Source organism: Poeciliopsis prolifica, unplaced genomic scaffold (assembly GCF_027474105.1).
Source record: "Poeciliopsis prolifica strain line A6 unplaced genomic scaffold, Auburn_PproV2 SCAFFOLD010, whole genome shotgun sequence".
Classification (NCBI taxonomy): Eukaryota; Metazoa; Chordata; class Actinopteri; order Cyprinodontiformes; family Poeciliidae; genus Poeciliopsis; species Poeciliopsis prolifica.
The window spans coordinates 9,626,022-9,645,952 of NW_026562385.1; the positions used below are offsets into that span (position 1 = coordinate 9,626,022).

The 19,931-nt window shown below is 44.2% G+C and overlaps 1 protein-coding gene across 2 annotated transcripts; it reads left to right on the forward strand.

The window, feature by feature from the left end:
* The first annotated feature begins 429 nt into the window (after positions 1–429).
* Positions 430–19,509, forward strand: LOC129363833 (trinucleotide repeat-containing gene 6B protein-like). 2 transcript variants are annotated; one of them, XM_055036144.1, is made up of 21 exons: positions 430–731; positions 3,020–3,107; positions 3,834–3,855; positions 4,351–4,791; positions 5,478–8,231; positions 8,321–8,467; positions 8,614–8,807; positions 9,107–9,169; positions 9,256–9,414; positions 9,539–9,676; positions 10,521–10,700; positions 10,849–10,962; positions 11,710–11,914; positions 12,002–12,154; positions 12,308–12,475; positions 13,234–13,380; positions 14,503–14,595; positions 14,819–15,028; positions 15,210–15,277; positions 16,306–16,445; positions 17,448–19,509. In XM_055036144.1, the coding sequence occupies exons 2-21, from the start codon at positions 3,051–3,053 to the stop codon at positions 17,980–17,982; spliced, it is 5,988 nt and encodes a 1,995-aa protein (XP_054892119.1). In that variant the 5' UTR covers positions 430–731; positions 3,020–3,050; the 3' UTR covers positions 17,983–19,509. The 2 variants fall into 2 exon arrangements, with proteins under 2 accessions (XP_054892119.1, XP_054892118.1); XM_055036143.1 differs by lacking the exon at positions 430–731 and having other exon boundaries at positions 2,821–3,107.
* Positions 19,510–19,931: the final 422 nt, after the last annotated feature.

Consider the following 19,931-nt stretch of genomic DNA (forward strand, 5'->3'; position numbering starts at 1 on the left):
ATTTAAAATGTGATCGCCGATCACATTTAGTAAAATACTACTAATATCAATTACAAAATATATTTTATATATATGAATAACATAAAAATATAATCATACAATTAAATAATAACCATAAGAGTTATGATTATTAGAACTGATGGTATTTACTTTAAAAGATGTTAAATAATTGCAATCATCACCATTCTAATAACACTCCTCTTCGTCCTTAATCTAAACTAAGTAACAGCAGGCTGAATTTAATAAAAATAAATACAGGTAAACGCGCCCTCTGGTGGACCAAACCTATAATTGCTACCCTCGCGGAAGGAGCTCGGAGCTCAAGAGCGCCCTCTGCTGGTCCACAGCCGACCTCGCCGTGCTCCTCCTCCCCTCTCTGATCAACAAGCAGCCTGGTGATATAATACACTGGCTGAACCTCCACAGAGAAGCAAAATGGCCGACAGTAAACTAACCGATCACACAGCGATAGACAGTCATCAAGAGGATATGTATTTTTTGTTTACAGCTTGAGAACTACGTTTGCGCAAAAAAAGGGTAGTTGCGGTTTCCCCCCCACTTTTTCTACGATTAACGTTTTTTCGCCCACCGGTGATGTCATTTCTTATTCAATTTAGCCTTGAAAGCCTCGAAGAACTAGCTCGCTAGGCTAGCTACCTTGCTAGCCTGCTAGCGGTGGGTCTGCAAGAACATTTGCACAGAAGCACTTTATGTCCTGTGTGATTCCCGAGGTGAGTAATTACCTATTTTTAAATATTTATGCGCTCCGGGAGCCTCTCCACATCGCATATGACGCAGCTAAACCCCGCAGCTGTCCCTTCATTCACACGGCGAGCTACATCGCTGCTTTAGGGTAGCTTCGCTTGGACAAACGTCATACAAGTTTCGTCGTGTGAATTTGACCCTGGCAAACGTTGGACCCGGCCAGCCCGCTAACCCGCCTCTCGCTGGAACATCTTAAAAGCTTGTCGATAATTGCAAAATGTGTGTAGCAGGGAGAGCAAGCGGCATATTGTTGGTAAGTTGGTGTTCAGTCGGCTGCGTTCGGGATGTGACGGTGCGGAGCCGCAGGGAGACACCTTGCTCCCTGACAGCTCTCCGCCTCTAACCCCCGGCTCTGCGGGTCAGAGAGCGGCGGCCAGCCGCTGCTTCGCGGACGGACCGTGTCGGGCTTAAAGCGGCTCTGTTGACAGCTAAAGGAACCTCCACTGTCCCTCGTGAGCGTGTTACTTAAAATGAGGCTTGTTAATTTTGTCCTGCGGCTGGCTGCTCGCGTGCGCTTTAAAAACAACGTAAAGGCGCGTCGTGTGTTACGCGGTGGCGGATTAAACCCACAGGCTGCCCAGTTAGCTCGCGCTAGCAACGTAAACATTGTGCTAATTACGTGCAGCTGAACAAGCTGGATGGAGAGAGTAACTTTTAGTCACTCCAGAACAAATTCAGTGGATTTAAATGTTATTTCATGTAGGACGACAACATGCATAGTTTTCAAGAGGAAGGAAAGTGGAACCTGACTTTATAGTTTTTTTAATTTGTTTTGCAGAAATAAAAAAATAAAAAAAAACTGGAAAGTTTTGCATGTATTTCCATTGAGACCACTTTCCCCCCTGATCCTCCCAAATAAATTGCAGTGCTACCAACTCCCTTCAGAAGTCATTGAAATGGCCAGCGTGTTTCACCTTTGGGCGGTTTGAGCTTTTGGTAGAGAAAAGTTGAACCGTTCCACCATCCGAAAAAGGAAACGGTGCGACACAGCCTGGGACAAAAACCGTCCCTGAAAGAAAGCCGTCCAAAGTCCAAAAAAGGGTTTTTGCACACCATCTCCACCGTGTGAAGTGGAGGTGGCAGCATCATGCTGTGGGGATGCTTTACCTTAGCGGCCACAGGGATGATGGATGGAGCAGAGAAATATTTGAAACTGGCGGAGGTTCACCTTCAAGGAGGACATCGACCCTAAAAGCAGCAAGAGCTGCAACTGGATGCTTTTGATTACACTGGGTCATTCAGGTGTTTGAATGACCCAGTCAAAGTAAAACTAGCAAGACTCAAACTGACGCTCTCCTTCCAGTTTGACTTACCGTAGATTAGATCCCGGTTGAGACATAGCCCAATGAATGAGCTGCTATATAGCAGATTTTTATTTATTTTTCAATTTAAAAAGTAAAACCTTTTTTTTTAACATGTCACATTCATGCACTACATTCTAAAATACTAAAACCCCTAAAATGCATTGCAGATTGTTGTTTTAAACGACAATCATTAAGGGGGTTCGAATACTTGCGTGAGGCGCTCCAAACGCCTGCGTCTAAAAAAAGAATTTCAATTATGTTACAGTTGCGATGCAGTAAAAAAATGATAGTTTTGCTGCAACATAAGACGCACAAAAAAGTATTTTGATGCGTTCGCAAGCCGAGCTCCGATAACAGGACGTGCTGTTTAGGTCAGTGTAGCAGTCAAAAGGTTTCTTTTCTTGCATAACATTTCTTACCGAAGACTTAAAGGAGTTATGATTTTTCTTTTTGCTTTATGAATCAGGTGAACCAAGGCAGTGAAATAATTGCAGATTAACATTCTACACATTTGCTCAGCCGACTCACCTGTGATAAACACGCATAAACCTTTGTCCTCTGCTGCTGAGACGCGTCAAACGTCGCCTTTTTCAGAAACGTATGAGTCCAGGCATGTGTATTTTTACCTTTTTCTTTTTTTTTTTTTTTTTTTTTTTTTTAATGCAGTCTGCACAGTCTGCCGTTTGGACTTGCAATGGTTTGCTGGTTAATGAATTATGCAACGCAGTGCCAGAGTACCAAGGCCTGCTGCTCTCTTAAGTTTTCTAGCCCTGGTTATTGTTTTTCTCTCCCTCTCTATTCACAACGCCGACATTGTCGGCGACGATCCGATGAACGCGTCGAAACATCCTGCTTGTTTATGAAGACGGCCCGACTCTGACGCCCGTGCGTTTAAACTGCAGTGGCTTTAATAGCATGAATAATTGAATGTGTGCATTTCTTTTTTGCAGGCAGGAGAATCAAGAAGGGGAGCAGCAGTTCATGGAAGACAAGAAAAAGAAGAAAGAAGAGAAAAAGAAAAAGGAAACCTCTCAGAAGGTCAGTCTCGAGCTCCTGCTGTGTATTTTTAGTTGGTTAAAGAATAAAAAAAAAAAAAAGGTTGTAGTTGAGGCAAAATTATGTTTTAAAATGGATCTAGAAATGTTTCTCATTAGTCAAAATGGATTCAGTCTGACTGATTTGTCCAGATGATAAAAGCAGAAGTTCAAGGTGCATGCATACCAGGGATCTGACCCAGAAGTGTGAAACGTTTTATGGCCGAAAAACTAAACAGTTTTGTTTGTTTTTTTGTGACCAAAATTGTCCAATTCTAACTACCTGTAGAGGAAATGAAAATCATTTATGCACATCGGAAAGAAACAAGGTTTTTGTTTTTTTAACTCGAGCTTTGGGTTGTTTTTTTTTATTTTTTATTTTTAGCTTTGTTGTATTTTAAAAACATTTATTTTTACATGTGAGAATGTCATTTTCATTCTGTTCTGAGAAAACCCACAAACGTCTCTAATTGTCGGGGTTTTCTATTTTTATTCTGAGCTTGTAAAAGATTGTAGAAATAAAATAGAAGGAAGTTTGGAAGTGTTTGAATTCTTCTGCAAGGTGCCTTTGCTCCAGGTAAAGGCACAGATCCAGAGACGAGCAAAAGATATTGAGGATCTTTGAGGAGTTCTGCTTGGAGCCATTTGAAAGTGTACCATTTATGCTGTTTAATGAATAAAACATGTTTTAAATGATTTGTTTTAAAAATGTATTTGTTTCTTCTTTTAGGTGCCAGAACAGAAAATCAAAGGTAAATAAATATATGTATATATATTTTTCCTATAATGACTTGCATTAAATATCATGGGTAATGTAAAGATTTGCTCTGCATTAACTTTGTGAATAAAGCTGTCGCAAATAATTAATCGCATAATGACATGAGATTTATTATTTGCATTTTCTTTGCTGAGATGTCACAATCCATTTTATGTCTGGTTTCGATTGCGTTTGGTTTTTAGTTCTGTTTATTGTTGTGTTTTATTTTGGTCATTCATAATATCTTCCAGTTCCAGTCTTATCTGTTCTCTGCAAAATTAAAAGTTTATTGGTCTTTGAGAGAGAAAACTTGCATTATTGTTCCATTGTCGGTATGTGATTTGAAAACAGTCTCAAAACAGCCAAATTTTTGGTCGCGATAACTACTGGGACAAATTATCGTCCAGCACAATTGATCGTGACAGGCCTTGTCGTGAATGTTACACTTATCGAACGCCGATGTCGTAAACGAGCTTTTCTGACGTTTCAGTGCCAGAACCAGCCAAGCCCTCCTGTTCCCAGCCGCTCGCCACCCCAGGCTCAGCGTCCCCCAGCCCTGGCCCCGTTTCCCCCTCATCCCCCAGTCCTAGTGCAGGTGGGGGTTCCGCCCAAGTCCCTCCTGGTGGCGGGAACAATGCAAAGCAGCGAACTGCTGTGGCCAACGGACAGCCCTCCTCCTCTGCCTCGTCTCCTTCTGGAAGTCAGAGTTCGCAGCAGCAGCAGCGATACATGTCTAGAGAAGTCCCACCACGATTTCGCTGCCAGCAGGACCATAAAGTGCTACTGAAGAGGGGCCAGCCGCCGCTGTCCTCCATGCTGTTGGGGGGAGGGGAAAGCAGTACGGGAGGGGTGGGGGGAGGCAGTGGCTGGGATGTTGCCCCATCCTTACAGGGGGCAGAAGGCCCTAATGCAAATGCCGACGGAAATACAGGTGAGGCTAAAGGCAACTAGGTACAGAGAAGAAAAATTAAACATGCAAATTTCTGTATTTCGATGTACGTTTAGCTGATGTTGACTGAAACCATAAATCTGGAGAAAAGCAGTTTTCCATAAATGGGAACTTTGTCGAGGAAACGTACCATTTGAAAAATAAATCACAATGTTATTCTAAGGGGTGCACCGATTGTCCTTTTCTGGCAAATCACCAATATTTAATAAGCCTGACTCGCCGATTCCGATTTTGTCTGATGCCGATTTCTTTTGTCTGTAAAGTTGCTAAATATAGCAACAAAGTTGCCAAGTCGGCAGCAGTGGGACGACTGTTGTGCAGGCGTGACCTGGTGGGTGAGTCAGTAGGTCACGGCTGAGTTAAAAGGAAAAGTGACTGATTTTCAGACCTTTGTGAAGGTAGATAAAATTTATTTCACATGCAAAAATCGCCTAACACTAAGGAAGTCTGTGTCAATTCCTTGGTGTGGCCTCAATTCAAATAATCTGATTTATCAAAATTACTTCCTGTATTATTATCCTCTACAGAAACTCAAAATAAAACTGACCAAGTCTCCAGAACTATCGTACCCTTCAAAAGAAAACTGGAATCTCTGTGGTGGAGGAACCCAACATGTGAAATGTCCAGTATAACTCAGTTTTAATAACTTCTTCATCTTTTGTCTACAGATTCCAACGTGGGTTCATCCTCCCCTTCACCCCCCACCTCATCCTCATTTTGTGTTGCTGCTCTGTCGTCTTCTACTACTACTTCAACTTATGCAAATTCCACATGGGGGGCCAGCGCCAGCGGCCAGTCCTCCTCTCAGGGCTGCGGGAAGGTGTTTATAGATGGGACTGACCTGGATGACTGGCCTAGCATCACTGCTGGCCCCAAACTGAGTTCTGAAGGGGCCGGAGGAGGGATGCAGGAGCAGGACTGCCCTGGTAACAACAGTAGTGCCTCATGGGGGGAGAGAAACATGCAGCAGAAGGGAGGAACTGCAGGAGGAGGAGGAGGAGGAGAAGGGAACATGGACAATCTTTCCCCACCTCGCTCTTCTCCTCTTTCTTCTTCTTCCTCACCTATTGAATGTGCTCAGCCAAGTGGTGTGTGGGTCTCCTCCGCCGCGTCCCAAGTGGAGGTAGGCCAAGGCTCAGCAGCATCTTACAATTCCAAAGTCTCCCATCTTCTTCCTGGGCCTCAGGAGAGCCCGTTGGGTGGCAGCAGCAATGTCCCTGGTGCCAATTTCAACCCTAATGTGAACCCGTCTGCCTGGCCCGCCCTGGGGCAGAGCGGGACCTCCGTTCCGGCTTGTAGCGCCTCATCGCAACACTCGTCCGTGACTTCAGCTTCCTCATTCTCTGCCAGCACCACTGTCATCACCACTCAGACACTTTCATCTGTGAATCAAACTGGTCTCTACCAGCAGCACACTGAAACCGCTGTGGGGGCCAAGACTGGAGAACAGCAGCAGCAGCACTTAGGAAATCCAGGGCCAGAGCCCTGTTCGGGCGGGGCGGGGAGAGAAGCGGGACCAAATCAGGAAGGCATCAACGAGGGAAACTCTGAGATTGGTGGTGAAGGGGAGGCCAATACTTCTGGGTCTCTGTCTTCCTCCTCTGCTGCCTCATCATCTTGGAGCGCTATGCCTCCGGTGACCTCCGAACCTGGCGTTGGTGCCTCGCAGGCAGACGGGTGGGGTGGTGGGGGTACTGGAGCTCAGGGGCATGAAGGGAATGTTTGGAGGTTTGGTAGCCAGGCCGACAAAGCCGGGTGGGGCAAGGGGAATGGCGGGGGGTCAACCAACCCAGTTGTATCTCAGGGAGCTTGGGAAGGGGGAAGTGCAGAAGAGAATTGGGGTGGCACCACAGAAAGTGTAGGTTCTATTAACTTAGCAATAGGAAGCGGAGGAGAAGTAGATGGAAGCAGCATCAGCAGCAGCACGGACAGCGGCGGCGGCTCTTTAGAGGACTCTGCCTCGCAAAATTTAGCAACTATGACAAAAGCTTGGGACAATCAGAAAGGGATGGAAGGTGGAGATGGGACAGTTGGGGAGTGGGGAGGTCCAGGAGGACAGGGTGGCGCTGTCGGAGGCGGCGAGGGACATTCGTCGTCGAGCGGCGGTGGATCCGTCGCTGGAAGCGGAGGCGGACAGAAGGAGCGCTCCGCGCGGCACCATTCCGACCATTCCTCCGGGGCAGATGTGGCCTTACTTAGCATGCTCAACAGATCCGACCTGGACCCCCGGGTTCTGTCCAACACTGGCTGGGGCCAGACTCAGATCAAGCAGAATGTGGCCTGGGACCTGGACACCTCAAAAGGTGTAGGAAACAGAAACGAAAGAAACCCTTCATCTTCCTCTGCATTCTCATCAGCAACCATAAACACTACCACCATTCGCAGCTCTAGGTACCCGTCCGAGAGCGGGTCTGCATCCAATGATGCGTCGTCCGGCAGCCTAAACTCTGGCCCCACTACGCCCAGGGATAATTGGGAGGGTGGTGCAACGCAGTCCACTGGTGGTCCTTTTATGCCTAGCAGCACCATGAGGAAGCCAGGATCGCCAGAAGACGAATTGCAGGGCAGTCAAGGAAAGGCAGCTGGAGGATGGGGGGATCCCCCACCTGAAAAAGAGGGCAAAGGATGGAGGACAGACGACCAACAGTGGGGAGGTCACAGAGGAGGGAGGAAAAACTGGCAAGACTTTGAACAACAGGGTAGCGGGTGGGGAGATGGAGCAGAAGTCAAAGGAACAGTGGGGTGGAAGGGATCTGCAAGAGGAGAAACGGGTTGTTGGGGAGACGAATGGAGCAAGAAAGACTCGGGTTCTGGAGCCGGATGGGGAGACGGGAGGAGTAGAGTCGGAAGCAACTCCGACGAGGGATCCTCCTGGGGAAACATGGACGAAGGGGGATCTCAGCGAGGAGGGTGGGGCAGTGGAGGAGATGTGGGTGGAGGCAAATCCCACCAGGACTGGGGGGGCGCCAAACCCAACGCAGCACAGATACCAAACAGCCAAGCGGCACCAACGAAAGCCCAAAATCATCATCATCATCAACAGCAGCAGCAATCACCGGGGGGGTGGAAAGGCCAGCCGAGCGCTGGAGGCGGAGCTCAACTTTCAAAGAACCAGAACCAAAGTTTGGGATGGACCTCTGGCCCGATTCCTCAAATCTCCGGGGGCGCCGGGGACCCGCTAGAGCCCAGTGGCTGGGAGGAACCGTCGCCTCAGTCCATAAGCCGGAAGATGGAGATCGACGACGGCACGTCAGCCTGGGGGGACCCAACGCGCTACAACAACAAGAATGTCAACCTTTGGGACAAGAACAGCACCGCGCCGGGGTCAAATCAAGGTCCACAAGGTCCACCGCCAGCATTGCAACAACAGCCTCCGAGACGGCAGCACAGCGTCAACTCCAACCCTGGCAGTGGAGCAGTGGGTAAGGGAAGCAGAATACCAATCGGCACTGATTACAAGGTGTCTGTTTCCCCAGGAGAGTATAAAGCTAAATGCTCAATTCCTTTACAGGCATGTGGGGGGGAGCTGCACAAAGCGTGGACGATGGTACAGCCGCTTGGGGCCAGACGACGGACGCTGCAACCGGCTGGGGAGAACCGGACGATTCCAGCAAATCATCTGGCTGGAGGAACCCTTCACCCAACCCCAGCAAAACTGGTGGGAACCGAAACATTTATTTATGTAGCTCTAGTGGCTTTCAGAAGATTTTAATCCACTTTTTAGCACAAATAAATAATGAAGTTGGCTCAATAATCTCCAGACCGGACTGCTTTTTAAGCCGTCTTGCTTTGTTTTTGCTGCAGGAGTGAAGTCAGTGGACAGCTGGGGCGGGAAGGGCGACGGCTCCATCGCCGCGTCCCGGCACCCGAGCTGGGAGGACGACGAGGACGGCGGCGGCGGCGGAGTCTGGAGCAGCGCGGGTTCTCAGGGAAGCGGCTCGTCGTTTAACTCTGGAGGCTGGGGTCAGAGTCATGCTGGGAAGAGAGGAAACATCAAGGTTAGGAATACGGTGACCTTTCTGGAACAAAACTATTTTCTTTCTTTTACTTACTTATTTTTTCACTTTGTTTTTTACTGTTTTCCCACATTGGTGGAAACAAAGACACTGTCAACAGTCTTTAGCAAATACAATCAGGCCTAAATCAATCCAAAACAGAAATGTCACACCGCAAAAGATGTTTCATGTTCTGTTTCTCCTTTTTTTAACCATGCTCATCAGTTTCTATTGAAAAATAACTGTAAAACTTTTTTTGCTTGCTTTTGACTGAGAGCACTGTTTGGGTTTCTTTCTTTCAGAGTGGAGGAGGCGACAGCTGGATGAATCCAGTGTCTCGCCAGTTTTCCAACATGGGTCTTCTTGTAAGAAGTTCTCCAAAAATCCCAAATCACTTTACTGTCATAAGGAGTTATCATTAAAAACATCTATCTTTTTTTTTTTTTCTTAGGGTGATGATCCAGGTGTGGAAAAAAAGATGGACGGGGACAAGAGAGGAATAAATGACTACAATGGAGAGATGCGAAGAGGAGGGCGAAGCGGAGGAGGGTACCGCATGCCGAGTTCCAAAGACATGGGCCCTGGTGACATGGGACCCTATGGTGAAAAGGTAAGAGTCTTATTGTGCTTTATTTACATAATTTCCACAGTCCATTGATGTCACATGAAACTCTTCAAAGCCTTCAGTGTGATTCTCTTGGCGCTGAGCTGCTAATGGTTGGTTGTTGTTCTAGATGGGTGGCCATGGAGTGTTTGTTGCAGGTGGAGGAGGGATGTCTCAGCCTCGAGGGATGCACCAGCCTGGCATGCATTCGATGAACGCGTCCCCAGGCGTACGGGCTCAAGTGCCTCATCAGTTCCTTTCTGCTCAGGTTGGCTGTCCTCTATCGTCGTCGTCTTCCTGTTTTTGCCAAACAAAAATCAAAGCAAGGTGAACACCAGCAAGTATTTGTCTTGCTGGTGTCGCTGCTTTTTATGGTGCCCAATGAGGGTCGCAGTCATCGCAATCTTGATGGTATCTTTTAGTCGTTTGTTCGGTTCCCATGGTAACCGGCTGCGATGTTCTCCGCTACGTTCATTATTGATTCCGGTTTTAACTCAGAAATGCGCCACAGCATCTGGATGTGGGTTTCACACCGGCTGGATTCAGAGTTGCTGCTGTGGAGACAGTCAAAAACACAAGTGACATGCACTTGCAGCTGCAAATGTTTAAATATCACATTTAGCAAACAATGACAACATAAAGGGATATTTGTTTATTTTTTCTTTTGGTCAAGTCTAAGTCTTTGCTGTTTATTGCCCTTTGATTGGGCGAAATTGTTTTGTTATGTCATTATCAATACATTTCTTGAAAATGGTCTCAAAATGATCTTTTATCACAGTTTATAGCGCAGCAAAATTTATTGTTAGATTTTCTTTGTTGGTTCATTCCTCTGTGCCTATAGACTGTGGCGTATTTCAGCTGTTGAGCAGAAAGTCTTGTTTACGGTTTTATAGTCTCTGTCCAACATTATTTCCATCCTAATTATCTTTTTTTTGTAAGTGACAAAAGTCCATGACGTTCCCAAAGCACCTGGAATCAATCAGATTCTATTTGTGTTTTCTTGTCAGTTTGTTTTCTTTTATCATGATTCACTTCAGTGTCACCAAACCCCAATTTTACATGCAATCTCTCGCTCTGTTTTTGGGGTTTTGGTTTTTTTTTTTACCCTACAGGTGCCGGGTTCCATGCTGAAGCAGATGTCCTCTCCTGGTGGCAGCGTAGGGGGAGTGGGAGGTGTCAGCGGCGTTGGAAGTGTCGGCGGGGTTGGCGGAGGAGTGTTCCCGACACAGATTTCCCCGCAGCAGCTCGCAGTGCTCAGCAACATTTACCCCCACATGCAGCAGTTCCATCTGGTACGCGCTAAAACGTTACGTGGCTCACCAAGATGAGTCACCCGCCGGTGACCCTTTCGCGAGCCTGCAACGGCTCGAACAAGTCGGCCTCTCAAGCGATTGTTGAACGTCGATTTTAAGAAATGTTTCTCGCCGTCATTTGTGGCAGGCTTGTCAGCTGCTGATACAACAGCAGCAGCAGCAGCAGCAGCTCCTGCAGAACCAGAGGAAGTTCCCCCAACCTCAACCTCAGCTTCCCAGACAACAGACAGACCAGCAGCAGGTGAGCATTTCAGAGATCTTTTTAATCATGCACATCTTTGCTTCAGCTGCCCTTTCTTGAGCACACAACAAAGAGGCCGCTCTATCAGGGCTGCCACTGTTAGCCGACGTCAACCAGAAACATTCACAAGTGTTGCAGAGCAAGGCGTGGCGTCTCCGTGGACAGACTTCTCCAGAGAGGGTTGTTATGGTTGTGTTTTTTGTTTTTTTTTTTCCCCCCCTTAAGTTTCAGCGGATTCAGTGAGGTTATTGTGTTGCTAAGCGACACGACTACACGATGAGGTTCACAGCGATGGTTGCTGAGAGAAGATGGTTTTATTTCTGTTTGCTAAAGCGTTAGCCACCGCAGCAGTGGAACAAGTGAAGACATGAGAGGTTGTTTGATTCGACGGTGGGGTTAAAAGCCATTTCAGCGCTTTAGATGATTCTGGATGAGCCTTAATTAAGTTCCAGCTCAAAATCTGAATTATACAAGTCTGATGTCCCATGCTGAAGCAGATATAGGCAATGCATGTAACCAGGCTTTAGTTTGTTTTTGATTTATGGAACCACAGATAAATAGAGTCTTATAATCTAAAGTTAATAAAACACAAGATAATGTCGACTGGGAAACATGTCTAAGCAGGTATGTAGACAAGTGCAGCCAACATATGTGGGTGGAGCTTACATTCAGGTGTGCTTACTAGTCCAGAAATCACGGTACTTGCACATTTTCTCATTCTACTTTCTTGTACTTTTTTCTTCTCAGCTGGCGAGGATCATGGCGATTCTCCAGCAGAGGCAGCAGCAGGTTGGAGTTGGAGGAGCAGCACCTGGAGGAGGGAACACCAAGCTGTCCCCCTCTCACCTGGGAGGAGGCGTGTCCAAACAGTCCATGGTAGACCCTCTCCCACACACTGGAATGGGGGGTCCCTTATCAGATCTTCATGCCAAATCACAAGGAATGTATTCTGGTACGTTCCTCCAAGACAGCTGATGTTTTTCACTCACCCATCAGCCAGAGTACAGGATTGATCCAGGGTGCTTTTTTTTCTGGTCAGGGCTCACAGCTGGTGGCAACCTGTCGACACTAGAACTCAGTCCCATGATGGGGGGCATGAAGGACATGAGTGGACAACAGTCCCGCTTTAAATGGATGATGGAGGGACATTCCCCTGCTCCGTCGCCTCCAGACACAGCCCTTCACAAGAACGGTAGGCTAACAAATGGTTCCCAGTGGGATGTTTTTTCTCCAAAAGTCACACCTCCGATGCTGCCGTGACTCCATTATTCACAGGGTATCCGAGCGTGACGCGGCAAATGACTAAAGCTGTTTTGTTTGTTTTTTTCTTTTTGCTATCCGCAAGGCCCTATACCCAGTACGATAAAGGTTCGAGGAGGGTCTCCGTACTCCCAGTATGAAATGCTGGGCAGTGAAGGTTTAGGGATCCCACCTCAGGGCTCTGCAGACAGCTGGCACCGAACTCCTGGTAGTAAAATGGGAAACAAACCTGCCACTTCAAGCTGGCCTCCAGGTGTGGACATGCTGCCTTTTTATTATCCATTTTCATCTTACAGGATCAGTGACAGTCTGAAGAAAAATGTGCTGATGAAAACTTTACACTTATGTTTTTACAAGTTAAATAGAGCAGCAACCTTCAGTTATTTTAGTAATTGAATTGATAAAATTTTACGGTCTGCAAATTTTTTTATTGATGCACTGCAGTCTTTTATTTCCACAATATCAAAAATGAAGAAATAAATTTCCTTCTTAAATAAGAAAATGCTTTGTTCTTTAAAATGTAATAACAAAACCTTCTTTTAGTGTATCTTTGACTATTTGTAGATTTATTGATCTGTTGTTGTCATTAAGTATTCAATAATTGGATGGCAAAAGGTGCTTAAGAGAAGAGAATTTGAATCAGGTTTAGCTAAAACTATGCTATGAGAGAAGATCTGGGAAAAATGTATTTATATAATTTTTTTTCTTAGATGCCAGTGTGTGTTTTTTTTTTTTTTGTACAGTTTTGGCTTAACTATTGTTCGTAGTATACTGTTTTTCCAGTAGGTTAATGATTGAATGCAAAAAAATGTTGACGATTATTTCAATAATCAGTTAATCACAAATAATCTGATTAATAGTTTCAGCCTTAAAGTTAAATAACAGCAGATTAAGGATTCTAATTCAGAATTAGTGAACACTGAGGATTTTAGAACGTAGCCAAAGGCTTTAAATCTTACTACATGCAAATTATCTAGATCATTTAAGTTACTTATGTTTCTGTTGTGACAGAGTTCCAGCCCGGTGTGCCATGGAAAGGGATCCAGAGCACTGGGGACCCAGAATCTGACCCCTACATGACCCCTGGTAGAGTCCTCGGCTCCCCAGCATCCCCAAATCTCAATGACCCGGACCACCCATTACTACGAGACAATATAGGTAATTCACTGCCAAATATCTTCCGGTTTTTAGTGCCTGGTTTGAGTATTTATATATTATCCTTGAGACAAAGGTACATGATGTACCAACTCTAAAAATGATGTTTTGACAAACTGGAAGATAATAAATTCTTATTATACCACATCTACTGTTAGCTGCTGTTGGATTATATTGTCAAGGTTTTAAAATCAGTTATTTGGAATAAGCTAGTTTACCAAGACAGGCAGAGAGACGTTATAGTGCCCTAGTAGTTTAACAAGATTTTCTGAAGTTTTCTTAATTCATCATGAAAATGTTGTCAAACCTCTTAGTCTCGTTAACATTATAACCAAAGCTCATTACTTTGTTCTTAACAGAAAGCAACATATAATCATTAAGTATAAAGAAACCTTTTATTAAAGCATCTTAAAGTATTTTTGAGGTTGAATATATAGGCATAAATGAAATTCATCTGATTTGGGTGGAGGTTCTTTCCAAAGAGAATAACCCCATTTTCTATTGAAACACAAGATTTAAATTTTTTTTAAATTTATTTACTTTACAATGGTCCAGTTAAAGTACAGGACTACATCCACCAACTTTTCAGGTTTCATGTGTATCCCATAAAATGTCAATAAAAAAAATTCCTTTAAGGTTTTTTCCTAAAACATGGTGAAAACACAGAGTACCTACCAAAACCAATAGGCTCCCGGACAAGCCCCCAATTTATGTCCTGATTCAAGTTTTTGAGCTGCAGTGTCAAATGGACAACTGAGCAGGAAATGGATAATATTTTTTTTTTTGTGACAGTCGTTCAATAATAAAAGTCCTCAACAAGCAGATCTGCCCTTTTTAATCTGTGCTTTCTCAGGTGCAGCCTATTAACCCGGTCAAGCTAACAGCAACTGTTGCCATACTCTAAATCCTGTGAGAATTTTACATAAACTCTAAAGGAAATGCCACATTTCTAAGGAATAAATAAAAAAGAGAACACTCCTTATCTCTACAGCTTCACCGCTCTGTGTATCGTCGCTCAGCTCTGCCGTTTCCTGCAGCCTTAGCTCAAAGACAATCGTTTTAATGACTCAGTGTTTGGGCTGTTACTTTCTTTTTGCTGTTTGCTCATGTTTGAACTGTTTGCAGGGCCAAACCCCTCCCTCAACACCTCGCTGCCTTCACCTGGTGCCTGGCCCTACAGTGCCTCAGACAGCCCCCTCAGCAATGCACACAGCACAGGTCTGATGTCTATTTTGCTTCTTCTTTGCATTAAACTCCTTTTTGTTCCCCCACTCATTAATTTGGAATTCAAATCACTACATGGTCATATGTTGCTGTTTTTAGAAAAATTTCTTGAGGTTTTATGTCTGCAAAGCTGTCATATCTGCCGTCTGCAACGTGCCTCTGTATAACTTGCATTTCATAACTCATTTATCTCTCCCACTCTCCATACCCCTCCCAGGAAAGTACTCTGAGTACAAGCCCAGCTGGCCTCCAGAGCCCATCGGACAAAACAAATTATGGAAGACCAATCGCAATAGCTCGCAGCTGCCGCGTCCCCCTCCCGGCCTGACCAATCAGAAGCAGGCCTCGCCCTCCCCGTGGGGAACTGGAGGTCCGCGGTTGGCTCGGAGCTGGGGAGGGATGAATCAAGAGTCAAGATTTGGGTCAGGTACTTTGGAGAGAGAATTGCTTTCATAACCTTTTTTTTTTTTTTGGTCAGCTTTTGTTTTGATTTTAAGATGTTAAGAAAAGAAGGTTTCATGTAACAAGTTCTGACTATGGTGGCATGGTTAGCATTTCTGTTTCATGATGCTATTCCTCTCTTCCTGCTATGTGTTTGTTTTTTCTAGGCTCAGCTTGGAGTGATGGTACCTCTAGAAGCAGCTGCTGGCTGCTGCTGAGAAACCTGACTCCTCAGGTAAGGACAGAGGACGCTCACATGCACACAGGAGACTAAAAATATCAGCACTTGTTTGGAAATTTAACGCAGGACAATAATTACCTCTATGTTTTAGTTGACGTCAATCTTTGAATGCGTTATCTAAATAAACAATCTATATTTAGTCACATGAAAGGTTTTCTGATAAAAGATCCATTGGATAGAGAGAGTTACAATCCTTAATATGCAAAATTTTGAATGTTGCTCACTGATAACCAACTTTTAATCTTATTTTATTGTATTTTTAAAGTAATTACATTACGTTTCTTATTTTTTATGATGCAGATGCCTAATGTGTGAAAATAATGCAGTCCCTTTCAATAGTGGCACACCGTTAAGCTGCGCACAAACGCAAGGAACATTTATTGAGCTGTTACGTGACGAGCCAAACAATGTGATATGTAATTTTAAAGTGGAATAAAATCATGGAGAGTTTTCCAAATTTCTCACCTACAAAAATCTGAAGTGGATCTTGGGATTTGGATTCGGCCTCGTCAGTTTCCTTAAACACAGAAAATAGGATAATTTAGATATTAGCACATTCATGCTCAAACTCTGAAATAAGTATTAATAGAGACTTTTTTTTAATGCAAATTTAACAGACTAACGCGTGACTCTGCCAGAGCTGGACTGAAGAGATAACTGAGCCATTTAATGAGTTGGGATTAACAGAAATTACTTTTTTAGGACATTCCTCAAAAAGCCTAAAGATGAAGATAATTTCTGGGCTAACACGACTAATGCACACCGATTATCTCTCTGGAGACGTTGTAGCTTCAATACAACGTATCACTAGAGCGCTACCTTGTAGCTATTAAGAAATTATAAATGAATTCAATGCAAAGTGCGATCTCTGTTTCATTAACACGTAGCTTTTCGTCTGCGTAAACATTCTTGCACAACCATCGACGTTCCTTCACCTTTTCTGGCCCAATGCTTAATGAACCTGGTGGAATGTTTTACACCAAACATTCTCTTTCTTTTTTTTTTTCTTTTTCCGATTCTAGATTGACGGCTCCACACTGAGGACTATCTGTATGCAGCACGGCCCCCTGCTGACCTTTCACCTGGGCCTAACCCAGGGCAGCGCTCTGGTTCGATATAACAGCCGGCAGGAGGCGGCCAAGGCTCAGGGTGCTCTTCACATGTAGGTTCACCAGCAGCCCCACAGACTCTACGGATCCAGTGCTTCTCAAATATTGTTTATAAAAATAAATCCCAATAATGCTTTAAAGCTTATGGTTGGAAGTAGGGAGGAAATTAATCTAAAGTTGATTAATCTTATCAGTCAACTAATAAGCGGCGGGAACCTGAGTTTGATGATCAGAGAGATTTCCATGGAGAAATGCAGACGGTACCGACTCTGTTTGCTGTTGAAGGAATAGTGAAACTTTGCTCCATGAAATGCTTTAACTCTCAGCAGTCCTCAAAATCAACCATGGTTTTATTCCACCATTATACAATTTTTCTGTGTGATCCCCTCTGTTTTTGTGTTTTTTGTTATATAAACCTCACCTTTGTGTCACATGGATTTTTGGTTGGGAAGTTGACCCCACTGCCAAAAATTAAAAAATTGAATTATGAGCATAAACTCACACTAGAATAACGTCGTTGTATTAAGAGAATAACATGATAATATTACAATTTTGTTCTGGTAATTTTACGTCTTTATTCCCGTACAGGTATATTCTTGTAATATTGATTTTACTTTCGTAATTTTATCACTATATTCTCATAATTTCATTCATTTTATTGTCTCACCAATGCCTAGTACTGCATCATATCTCCGCTCGGTGTTTATGCACGTTTGTTTTGAAGTATATAGGCCCGTTTGCATGTCACACTGGACTCCGTTTGGCATATGTCTGCCGTCTTAATTCCTGTATCATCTGGCTCCAATTAAGGAAGATCAGGGCGCCCTCTGCTGGATGGCGGCCAAACTACAACACTAAAACATAGTCTAAGCGGACGTCATTAGTTAATCAATTGGTTTCTTAGAGTAAAATTAGTTCCAATTAATAATCATAAGTCAAATAGTTGTTTGCGTCCTTAGTTATAATGTAAGAAAACTTTGAAAAGTTTAATGAATATGAATGATGTTTCATTCAGTTGTATTCCTTAAAGACTTTTGCCTTGACTTGCCTTCCAGGTGTGTTCTGGGAAACACCACCATCCTGGCTGAGTTTGTGAGTGAAGAAGAGGTTGCACGCTATTTTGCACATTCCCAGGCCGAAGGGGCCGGCTCGGGAGGAGCGGCGGGCAACGGAGCGCCCGGTTCATCCGGAACGGGCGCGGCCGTGGCCAGCAGCGGCGGGAGCTCTCCTGGGAGTGAGCGGCCGGCAGTGGGCTCGTCTTCAGGTGGGAACGGAAATGGCGCCGGCGGAGGGGAAAGGTCGTCCGGCTCTGGATGGCAGAGTCTCGACAGTACGGGCGTGTCTTCGGAAGCGTCTTCGGCCCAAGGACCGGGGCTCGCAATATTCTCCCAGTGGAGCACCAATGGGGCCGGGGAAGGAGGCGTCGGCGGGGTGGAGAGCGGGCGGTCTGGGCTGTGGGGCGGCATAAACGCAGCATACCCGAGCAGCAGCCTGTGGGGAGCACCCCAAATGGAGGAAAGGCACCAAATGGACTGCTCCGCCGGACTGTTGCCTGGCGACCTGCTGGGTGGGGGGGCCGACTCCATCTGATGAGCCCGCCTAACGAGTACGATTGGATTCGAACACACTGATTGGGCATACACTGGGATACATATGTACTTAATATGGCACACATATTTACATGGTATGCATATTGATGTACTGAATACATACCCGTGCGTACATATACTAGTATGCATATTAACGTGCACACACTTAAAGCAGAAATGTGAGACATGCTTACACACATTCTCATGGCCAGACTTAAGCTATTATATTAAAAAAAAAACAAATGCAGGGACTGTTAGATGTGTATTCAGCCTTTTTTTCCACACATGAAGATTTCAACTGCTTAGACTTGAAACCTGAAAAAGAAAAAAAAAAAAGAAAAAGTCGGCGAGTCTCAAAGACTCGACTGGATCGCAATGTGCTTAGTAAGTAGGGGGACTTTTTAACCGATTTACATGAACATGCACACACCAAATACAGAGAAGCCTTCAGACAGACAGGCACTGTAAACAGCATTACCTTCATCATTATAAGAGAACACTGAGGAGCGCAGTTTGTATTCACATCCCCTTAAAGACAGAGATTGAATCCAAACACATGCAAAACGGCTCTGATCCAGATCAGGGCTGTAATCTTACTGTGTATGTTAAGTTTGTTTTCTTTTTGTTGTTGTTGTTTTTTTTTTTTCTTTCTTGTTTCGTTTGGATGTATGATTTTAATTTTTGAATAGTGAAATTTTGAAAGAAAAAAAAAAACGAGAAAAAAAGAGTCATTGATCCGTTTTCAGAAATGCTGACCTCCTACTGTTGTCTCACGCACTCTTGTTTTTTGTTTTTTTTTTCTGTTATTCGTTCTTGAACATGTTTGTTACTGTTGCGGTGATACATGTTTAATTGCTGGCATTTTCAGGCTACGATGCATTTCTCCACGTGTCGATGCTGTGTGTGCGCGGCATCACACACACTATGAGTATGAGTGAGACTGAGACCAAGTAAGTGGATTATAAACCACCGCAGTCGCTGTGCATGTGTGCGAGAATGTGACGACTATGCGTGTGCACACGGTGATGCCTGTCATAATGTGGGCAAGGCTGCTTACTTATACAGAAGGTCTATACAAGAAAAAAAAGAAAAATGTTATGAGTGCATTTGGTATTCTGCTGACTGTGTGTTAAGAAATATTGGCACTAATGCTTTTTTTTCCCCCTTTTCATTTTGAAGTGTTTTTTAGTAGATATGTCTTTTTTTATTGTCTGACCTGCAATAATATTAAAAAAAACAAACAAAAAAACATTTTAATGACACAAAGAGCTGAAGGCATACGCGTTGAGAAAAATGGACATGCCAAATCTTATCAAACTGTGTGCAGTGGGCGGGGCGGGGCCGGTTGTTTACAGATACAGTGTAAGCGTTACCGTTCGTTTTTAATGGTTTGTTGTTGTGTATTTGTTTTAAATTAAGACAGGCTTTAACACTCCTGTTCAGTGTTTTCGTTTTGAGATTTTACAGAAGACAAATTTATTTAAACAATGAGAACAAGATTAATAAAGATGAAAGTATTGGCTTCTAAGTTTGTCCTTGTGGTTATTTTTATTTTTTATGAAATGTATGTAGGTCTTGTCAGAAATTTGCATAAATTCGCCTTGGACATAGATATTCGGATTAAATGTGTGCTTTTCAATGCAATTGAACAGTTAAAAAAATGACTCATTATGCAAGGACCACCTAAATGTTTTTTTTTTTTATAACCAAGAACAGAGTGCCCATGTTTACATTTTTGGGGATTTTTTTCTGTACTCTACACAATGCCAATATTCCATTTAAATATTTAGCATTGTATGTATTAAACACAACTGAAATAATGTACAATTGTGGTTCTGTGTGTAGGCTGTCAGAGGAACCCACTTATGCACAGAATAGACACACTCCGCTTAGAAAAGACCCCCAGGTTGTACAGCCTCAACCGATTTGGTTCACCTCAAAAATAACAGC

Excerpts from the sequence above, each read along its gene's own strand:
- LOC129363833 (XM_055036143.1), top strand. The coding sequence starts at position 2,997 with ATGTGTGCATTTCTTTTTTGCAGGCAGGAGAATCAAGAAGGGGAGCAG. Across the intron at positions 4,792-5,477 it reads AAATGCCGACGGAAATACAG|ATTCCAACGTGGGTTCATCC; the intron begins GTGAGGCTAAAG and ends TTTTGTCTACAG. Across the intron at positions 12,476-13,233 it reads CACTTCAAGCTGGCCTCCAG|AGTTCCAGCCCGGTGTGCCA; the intron begins GTGTGGACATGC and ends CTGTTGTGACAG.